This window comes from Haplochromis burtoni, unplaced genomic scaffold (assembly GCF_018398535.1).
Source record: "Haplochromis burtoni strain Fernald_Lab_line unplaced genomic scaffold, NCSU_Asbu1 Contig_11, whole genome shotgun sequence".
NCBI classification, from domain to species: Eukaryota; Metazoa; Chordata; class Actinopteri; order Cichliformes; family Cichlidae; genus Haplochromis; species Haplochromis burtoni.
This window is the reverse complement of record NW_024582372.1, coordinates 125,231-134,851: the sequence shown is the minus strand read 5'-3', so window position 1 is coordinate 134,851 and position 9,621 is coordinate 125,231. Positions and strand designations below refer to the sequence as shown.

General features: G+C 41.8%; 1 protein-coding gene across 3 annotated transcripts in view; it reads left to right on the top strand.

Annotated features, from left to right (window-relative positions):
* Window positions 1-1,012: 1,012 nt before the first annotated feature.
* LOC102291990 (rho family-interacting cell polarization regulator 1) overlaps window positions 1,013-9,621 on the top strand; it is a 16,076-nt gene continuing 7,467 nt past the window's right edge. For 2 of the 3 annotated variants that reach the window (XM_014340731.2, XM_005915224.3), the window contains exons 1-10: window positions 1,013-1,164; window positions 4,049-4,182; window positions 4,312-4,390; window positions 4,489-4,512; window positions 4,594-4,647; window positions 6,875-7,024; window positions 7,267-7,330; window positions 7,418-7,461; window positions 7,543-7,668; window positions 9,395-9,543. In XM_014340731.2, the coding sequence (XP_014196217.1) occupies window positions 4,091-4,182; window positions 4,312-4,390; window positions 4,489-4,512; window positions 4,594-4,647; window positions 6,875-7,024; window positions 7,267-7,330; window positions 7,418-7,461; window positions 7,543-7,668; window positions 9,395-9,543 (782 nt within the window). In that variant the 5' untranslated portion in view covers window positions 1,013-1,164; window positions 4,049-4,090. Of the gene's footprint in view, window positions 1,165-2,230; window positions 3,929-4,048; window positions 4,183-4,311; window positions 4,391-4,488; window positions 4,513-4,593; window positions 4,648-6,874; window positions 7,025-7,266; window positions 7,331-7,417; window positions 7,462-7,542; window positions 7,669-9,394; window positions 9,544-9,621 lie in introns of those variants that run through there. The other variant, XM_014340726.2, reaches the window with a different exon arrangement.

Genomic DNA, 9,621 nt, shown 5'->3' with positions numbered 1-9,621 from the left:
AAATAAACAAGTATTTACAGATTGAAAAAGTGGAGGTGTGGCTACAGACAGAATGAAGGTTTAAGGACAAATTGATGTCTGTTGTACAATGGGCCATTAGAAAAAACTGACTCTTTCAGTCTTCTTTTTTCAGCTTTTCTCTTTAGGGGCCACGGCCACCAGATAATGTCCTCACCCCTTCATTACATCCACCAATCTTCTCTGTGTTCTTCCTATTTTCCTCCTGCCTGCGGCTCGATATTCAGGATCCTTTATCCAGTATATCCACTTTCCCTACTCTGAACATGTTCAAACCATCTAAGCCTAACCTTTCTAATCTTATCCATCCTTGTCACTCCCAGTGAATTCTTTAGCTCAGGCTCCTGTCTTTTTGTCAGTGCCACCATCTTCAAACCATAGTAGGTCTCACTACCATCTTGTAAACCTCCCTTTTTACAATTTCTGCTATCCCTCTGTCACAAATTACCCCTGACACTCTTTTCCACCCACTCCACCCTGCTTGCACTCTTTTCATTTCCTCTCTTGTGCACTGTCCGTTCTTTTCGATGGCTGATCCCAGATATTTAAAGTCATCAACACTCTTAAAGCAAGCATAACCTCTGTAGTGCTCTTTCTAAACATGAAGCCACACTGCTCCTCACTGACCCCCCCCATGGCTCAGTACAATGTTTAAATTCTTTAAAGACGGTATGATATTCAATTTTCATAATAAAGTAATAAATAAGTTATTTACAAATAAATAAATTTGTAAAGCTCTATAGTTCTTAGTATTTTCCACCCCTCTGCTATTTGCTTCAATGCAGTTACTGCAAAATAAATAAAATAAAATACGTAATTGTCGTGTTGTTTTAGGTTAATTAGAGGTTTCCTCCCGCCAAAAATATAAAACTGAATAAAACTGACTTTATTTGACATGGGTAACAAGCAATTGTTTGGCATTGCCAGTCTGTCTCCTGGACCAAAGCAAGCTTTAACTCTGAAAAATGCGAGCCGGAAGTGGTATGCGGTGCTTGCCGTTGATTTTACTGTGAACACAAAAAACTGCGAAATCAAGGAGAAGGACAGCGCCCCGAATAACTGTAAACCTCTGCAAACTGCGAGCGGCACTGTGCTGGAAATGGGACCGGGGTCGTGTCCTCCGGGTGGTCGGACTTTAAAAGAGAGGTAGGGGGGCTTCTGTTTTTATCCCCAAGGTCACAAGCAGAAGCCTGGTCATTTTCTCTACATGGACATGAGTCCGTCCGCCGTGAAGTTGCCTTGCAGTGATGTTGTCGAAATGAAATCCGCTAGCAGGCTCCACTTTGTCCCTGTTTTTTCCCCAGCCGCTTTCGGTGTTGTGGTTTAGCGGGATGATACTTTAAGGAATAGAGGGGGTTAGAGGGAGAGAGAAGAAGGCGTCCTGGTGGAGTTTTTGTGGCCTGTGATGAGCTCCGTGGGGGCCCCGGTGGGATATGTGTGTGTGCGGAATACGAAATGTGGCACGACGGGCGGCTTACAAGTTTTGCGGGTGGGACTCCATCCCCGGGCTGATGGTGGAAGTAAAGAGCAGGGCTGGCCGAGGCGTGTTATCCGACTCAGTGGCCTGCTTTCTGCCGGGTGAGGCTAATCCAGTAATCTGTAATAGAGGTGGTGGCGTTTCATTGTAGCACCATCCTCCTCCTCCTCTTCCTCTTCTTCCTCCTCAGAAACCACAGAAACTACGGATGAGCGCTCTGTCTGCACAGTGGGAGCGACATGGCTGTTTTTGCTCGTCTGCTTCTTAAATGCCCCATAATTGGTCGATTAATTGAAGCCGTTATAATTAATCAGTAGGTGCTTTCCTCCTTATGTGGAGTTTTGTGGTAAAATACACGCTTCGGAGCAGTTTTGTTCAGTTTAAACCAGTTAAGATACCACCTTTACCTTTACCCGGTACCTCTCCATAACCCGCTTTATTTTCAATTATGGAGCATTACAGCTTTAGCAATAAAGACATTAATCAAAATACTATCGTTATCTTTAGTTTAGTTATGATCGAATCGCCATATGTGACAGCTCCAACCTCAACCCTGTGTTTTGGAGAAGAGCTAAAGGACTTTTGATGAGCTTCCATTATAATATACCTCATGCAGTTGTTTTACTTAGATCTATAGGGTACATGTTATTATTTATTAAGGCAATTTGCACTACCTCTTACACAATGTCAGCTTTATTTTTAGTGTTAGTTAACTAACTAACTAACTAACTAACTAACTTATTTTGACTTTTGTTTTGTCTGTTGTGTATTAAATTTCTTAGTATAAGGCCCAAATTAGGCACCTGTAGCACTTTAACTTTGTTGTTTATTTGTCATGTTTATCATGTTGCTGTAACACAACAGTTCCGTTTCCTCATTAAATTATCTAGCTAGCTATCTTATCTCCCTGACTTCCAAGAAGCCTTCAACCCCCATTCTTGTTCTTTATTTATATACTTTTTCTATTTATTTAAGCTATTATCATTATTGTTATTAAGAAATGTGACATATTCTGACCATATAAAAAGCTTGTAGTGAAGATAAAAATGCAGATTTTTATCTGTCGTATTAAGCTAGCTATATGTGTTTGAGCATTCAGTGCATTAAAGTTATTTATTTTATTTTATTTTATTTTTTGGTTGTTTTTTTTTTAAAACAAAGCCCTGGTCTTGTGAGGTGTTTGGGAACAGTATCCTCTTTGTTCCCCCCCTGCTGCGTGGAGAGGATTAATCCAGCTAATCATCTCTAATGTATGTAGGGGAAGGGATAAAATCACATCTGATGGAGAGGACACTGAGCGACTGGGTCTCGTAATTATCAATATAACCAAAGCCCGCTGGTGTATGACATATTTATGTGAGCGTGCAAGATGTGGGTTTCCCTCTGTCTCCTCTGTGTGTGTGTTACCATGATGACTTTGCACTTTCATAGCCAAGTCCTGCACATGTTTGGCTAAAGGTGATTGGTGGTGGGGATGTTTTATCCGTGAAAAACTCTTATAGGGCATTACACCTTTTCTTTGCCATGTTCTAAGCACGATCAGCTCCAGCTAATCCCCCCTCGTGTGCAGCAACTAAGATTAGTGGGTTTAAATGGACCCCCCCTAGTCCCTGTGTGAGAGGAGGAATAAATTCAGGGTGTATACGCTCATATCATATCACTGGTATTGATTGTGATTAGGTTTTGATTGTGTAATCTGTGAGAAACTGGTGCCACAATTCACTGTGTCCTGTGCTGACTCATTCACAGACCCCATGTGTTAATATGGGTTTGGCCCCTGCTTGGCGGATTTACTTTGGTTTTAAGTCTACAATCTCTTTTGTGACTAGTTTAGCTCGGGCACGACCCTCTCTTCCTAAAGTTTTCCCTGACGGCAGCAGCGTCGCTCTAATCTGCACCTTTACTAACTTAGCTCGGCGCGGTGAAGGGGTGAAAAGAGATGGTTTTCGATTCTCGGGCCAAACGTCTGTGTAGAATTTCCTGTGTAGAGTCAGCCGTGAGACTTCCTGTATGTACTGTGGTGTTGGATGTGGAGTGGAGGGTGGGTGGAGTGGCAGGGAAGGAAGGGGAAGAGAAGCACAGGCAGACTGCACTCGCTGCTGTTGTCAGCCATGGCCACTGTGGTTGTTGCTAACGCGAAGCTCGCCGTCTTGCAGACAAAGCAGTATGGACACACTGAGGAAGTGAAAGAGGGGATTGCATCCTCTTTTTTTTTCTCCTTTCTGTTTTCTCTGTGCTCTTAGCTGAATCACTGATCGTCTTAAAGGAGCTGCAGTCAGATACAGTGAGGAGCAAAGCTAAGAGGGACATTTTGTTTCTAATATCTGCTTTTTGTGTAACTGCAGGACATGTTCTTCAGTCTGTTAAAGCCACAGTGCTGCACACAACTCTCCAAGCATGTTTCAGCACTATTGATATCTCTTTAATCAGCAGGTGGGCAGCACCCTTTCTGCCCTACTTGCCTGTTTTGAATGTGCTTAAACTGAATGATCCTGGTGGCCTCATCAGAAATCATCCCATCTATCGCTCTCTTTCTTCCTCCCCCTCCTTCAGCACCGTTTGATCCAAGAGAAGCGTGCCTTGTAAGGAAGCAGGATGTTCACAGGCTCCACCAAACTGCCACCCACTAAAACCCCCCAGCCCGAGCGGCTGGATGAAGTGTACGCTGCCTTACGCCGAGGCCTACAGTGAGTAAACACATTTCAGGCTCAGTTTAGGGATGGCTGCCAGGTGGAATATCTCTGAACACGCAGGAAACAGCTGGGCCTCTTTCTTTAGCATAACGAAAGCAAAGATGATTTCTTTTTCGCCATCAGGTCGTACCTGCAGGTCCACCAGCTGGAGCTGGACAGCCTGGGTCAGCAGATCAGAGAAAACAAGAGGAATGGTCGCTTGGTGAGTCAAACCAGTCGGACCAGTACTGGGTGTGATCAGTATCATCATCCGCTGCTTTGATTTGTGTTTTTGATCGGTGTGTTTTTTTTTCTCTGCAGGGGTCTTTGTATGAGTTGGATAAGGTGAGATTCAGGCAACGAAACTGAAATAAATAATTTTCTTTACTAGTTTGGCAAGTGTAATAATCATATTCTCCTCTGCAGCACGTGAAAGCCATTGAGAGGTTCATGCGTCGCTTGGAGTTCCACCTCAGCAAGGTGTGTATTTACACATTCAACCCGTAATGAATGGCAGTGAGGGAAAGGACAACAGGCCATTGAAAAGGTGCTGCTCTGTATAATTCAGTAGGGCATTTTAGCATCTTTCAGCACATCACATCAAAACAATACATTATTTTTAATGGCTGCTGTGGACCAGTGTCTTTGTTCACTCACTGCTTGGGAGGCAGCTATTTATAGCAACAAGTCCCTGATAAAGCCAGTTTGTAGAGATGCCAGGATACCAGATACCCAGTACCAGTAGAATTACATGATTCCAGAAACAAAAACCAAATGATTACCCCTTTATTAAAAAATCATTTTTAAATCTCTGACATGGTGACGGCACTCTGTTTATTTGAATTGTTAACATTATATTTTGGAGACACGACACAGGCTGAAATGTTAGGATGGTTGCTCAGTAACCTGCTAACATTACCTTGAGGTATAAAGTTTGTTACATTAGCTTAAGCATTTGTATAATGTTCGCTAGGGATGGGTTATAAAGCCTAAAATCCAAACTTTGAGTTTTGTATCTAAAACGTTGCATTCATCCGTGTATTCTAAATTTTACTGCAGGTTTTATTTAAGCCTTTTGAAATAGGATGATTGCTTTTGATACACCCTTTATATCCAAAAAACTCACAAAAATACAAGAAACAATACAACAGCCTAAATACTTAAGCTCCCACCCCTCGTTGAAAGCCACAGAATAAAAATGAGTTTTAAGCTTTACTTTAAAAATGTGCAAGGTGGGTACAGCCTAGCATGACCTGCTCATTCCACTGTTTAGGGCCTAAAACATAAAATACATTAATAACAAAAATAACATTTAAAGAAATATTATACATTTCAAGAAAATCTGTGATATTTCTGATACAGAAGAAAACATTACTGAATAATGTTTTATCAATGCCTGGTACAGGCAGCAGCATTTATAAGTGTTAGTAAATGAATTCCCACATTTCCAGTAAGGTTCTGTCATTGATGATGCACTTCCTAATTTAAAGTACAACTCTACTAAAACAAGCTGCAGCATTATAGTGTAATAGTGATGACACAGCACAAGTCAAATGTTAGCACAGAAATGGCCTGGGTAGGGTTTTCCCCGGTAACTTTAGGTCAAAGTATAAAATACATGCTTAACTAATATAGCAGCGCACACTTTACCAAACAAAATGCTAAATATGCCAGAATAACATCATAAAGTACTTCCTTATCTGACTCATAATGCTTTTTTTATCAACAAGTCTGTTTGAGCCTAACCAACACAAGAGTTTTAACACAAAGACGGATACCGATATGTGTCATGTGTATTTCTTGCACATGAAACATAAAACTTTTCCCCTAGAATTTGCCATTTATTTGTTCATTTATTGGATCAGCTGACTGTTGTGTTTGTGGCGTTCCAAATGTGCTGCTGACAGAGAAGCTGCAGGCTGATGTGGTATTGATGTCAGCCTGCTGTGCGAGCTGCAATGCAGCATGGACACTAAAGTTTGTGAATGTAATAACTAGGTAGGACGTAGGATTTTGAAATTCACGCCACAGGTGCATCTACAAAAACTGTTGGGCAAGTTTGAATACTTGTGAATTCTAGTGACTCCAACCTCAACTTTTCTGAAAATCACCTAGGATTTTCAAATTTATGCCATAGGAGCATCTAATAGGATGCTGAGTGGTTGCATTAGTCACCACCAGTATTTTTTAATTTTCATTTATCGGACATTATCAGTGCTGCTACTGACAGATTGGTAGATGGCTAATATTAGTCGAAAATATCGACCCTGAAGATAGACTAGAAAACTTGTAGACCTAGTTTGCCTCCATTAGTTCTCCAACAATGGCCGCCTTGCAACACTCTGTACTAAAAAAGAAAAAGTACCATCACATTTTCAGAGTTTTGGTAGTGAGAGGTGTTTTGGATCTTTTGACATCCCTGGTTTGCACTGCCTGATGGCCACACGAAAAAGCAGAGATTAAGATTTGCTGGTGGAACATGTACAAGTTAAAGAGGAAGCTATTTTCTCAGGAGGTGGTGGAGACCAAAACAGAGCAAAGGGGATGCTGAATATCGGATTTAAATTCAGCAGACAACTCCCAAAGGACGCTAATGTTGCTTTGTCACTCATTATATAACCTGCAACATTTATGAAATATAAATTAATGCTATTTTGTTTGATTAAACCGCAAAGGCACTAAACTTTTGTAATGTTTGCATTTCCAGGTTGAAGAACTGTACGATGCTTATTGTATACAGCGGCGACTGCGTGATGGAGCTAGCAAGATGGTGGCAGCCTTTAACTCTGCCAGTGGCAGCAAGGAGGCCCGAGAGAGTCTGAGTGAAGCCAACAAGGGCTACAGGGAATGTACAGAGGCAAGTAATGGGTGTGGTTCTGTTAGATGTTTCTATCATAACATGATTGTTTGTGTGTTTTGGGCTGAAGTGAATGACTAGTGAATTACCGATTAATCCAAAACCAAAGAAAAAACACATCTAAGAAGCAGAAAACATGAAATATCTGCCAAATTGACTAATAAGTCGCTAATTTTTTCGGCTCTTAATTTAATAGGAAGCTGTACAATATTCAAAGCTGTGTCTGCTTTTTTTCTCTGTAGCACATGTGCTCACTTGAGAGCGAATTAGAAAGTCATATGGGAGAATTTCATGTGAAGATGAAGGGTGAGTCGCTTTCTTAGCCCATGTGACTTCCCATTTGCTGCACTGTAAATGAGCTCAATTCTCACTTCTCAGTTTCTGATGTTTCAGGACTGGCTGGATTTGCACGTCTGTGCGCTGGTGACCAGTATGAGGTAGCACAAACACACAGGCGCACATTTTTATTTGCGTATCTGCGTCACCATTATCACACCCGCTACTTTTGGCCCCGGCAGGTTCTGATGCGTTACGGTCGCCAGCGCTGGAGACTACGAGGCCGCGTAGAAGTCAGCAACAAGCAGATGTGGGATAGCGAAGAGTATATTTTCCTGCCTCTCATCACAGAACTGCTGTCAATCAAGGTAATGATACCACATTTATGTAAATCTTATGGAAAACCAGCAGTGTGATAGTTCATCTTTTACTAACTCCTACAGCCATTTTAACATGCAAAACACTACAAACAGTTTGCTAGTAGGAAGTGTTAGAATTTTTTGTTTTTAAGCAAATGACAGATGTTATTGGTCCCCAAAGGTCAGAAAGTTCCAATAACAGCGACTGATCACATGCTCTGTGTACAGAGGGTGTATCCTCCCACCTGAGTTTGTTTCCAGCCCTGACAATTTACTCCACTCCATTCTCTCCCCACGTTTATTACATCCAGCTGCCTCAAAAAAAAGATCAGCAAATCAAAAAAAAAGCAGCTCAACAAGTAGAAAGGCGAAATAATAAAGTAAAGTCATAAATAAGTAAAATAACTCAGTGATATTATTGAAAGTCAGTCGAAGCAAGAAAATAAACCCATTTTTGGGTCAGACAAGTACATAGATTACAATATGGTGAGACAGAAGGACCACAAGGAAAAACATGTAGAGCAAACATGTAAAACATGTATGTCTTAAAATACAATTTTGTACCATCTTTAATGACTTTAAACAGCAGGCTGTGCCAGTGAGACATGAGAGATTGTTGAAGCTGTTAAAAAAATAGGCGATGATCAGTGAGTAGCAGTATGGCCTTATACAGATGTGATTGATGGAGACATGTCTAGAGAAGGCATGGGAGAGGAACTGTGGTACCACATGAGAAGGATGTGAGGGTGGTTAAGGTCACGTATGAGGACAGAGACACAGTGGTGAGGTGTTTGGTAGGAGGGACAGATGGGTATAAGGTGGAGGTAGGATTACATGAGAGATCAGCTTTGAGCACCTCCTTGTTTGCAGTGGTGGTGGACAGGTTGACAGGTGAGGTCACACATGTTTGCAGACAACAATGGGATTAGTAGTGAGAGTAAGGAGCAGGAAGAGCGTCTGGAAAGGTGGAGGTATAAAAGTAAAGGAGATGAAGAGGAATAAAAGTCAGTAGAAGCAAAAACAAAAAAAATACATATGTGTGTGAATGTAGTGGTGTAAATAGCTGGAGTCACCCATCCAAACAACAGGAAGTGTACAAGAGAGGTGAAGAAGAGAGTTCAGGCGGCAGCGGGAGGTACAGGATTGGACATCAGTACATCAGAGAGAGCTTAGAGACAAAAGTTAGAGGGGCGAGGCTGAGACGTTTCAGACGTGCAGAGGAGGGATGGTGGATATATCGGACAAACGATGGCAGAAAAAGCAGCTCAGTAAGCAGAGAGTGTGACGTGTAGCAGACAGTGTTTGAAATAAAGATGAGGATAAGGACGGATGTGCTGGGTTATTTCATGAGGTAGTTAGATGCTTCCTGTAGCAGTGGAGCTGAACCGTGATCTTTATCATGTTTTGACTACACTAGAAAAAAATACTTGTTGGTGGTCAGTTTGGTTTGTCACATACGCCCAGAATAACTCGCTAATATATTCCCTGCTGTTAGAGACGTGATTCATTCATTTTTTTAGAATTTGTCTTTGTTTTCTTCTGTTGTTTGTTTTTTCCATGTACAGATTAACAACTTCCAGACAGATAATTCTGTAGTCATAATAAAAGTAATGATAACCTTTACCCTTGCTCTTACACACGTTCATATATGTGTGTTTGTATCCACCTCTCAAAGCTTTAGATGACCACATGGTCTCTGCTCTCACGGTGGGGTTTGTATTCTTCTGTTTCTAAGGTGACGGAGCTGAAGAGCCTGGCCAATCACGTGGTGGTGGGCAGCGTGTCCTGCGAAATGCTCGATCTGTTCTGCCCGCTGCCTCAAACACTCGCCGTGGATATCAATGACCTCGGGACAGTAAAACTGAACCTGGAGGTCACCTGGAGGTATTCAGACCTGCTACACACACACACACACACACACACACACACACACACACACACACACACACACACACACACACA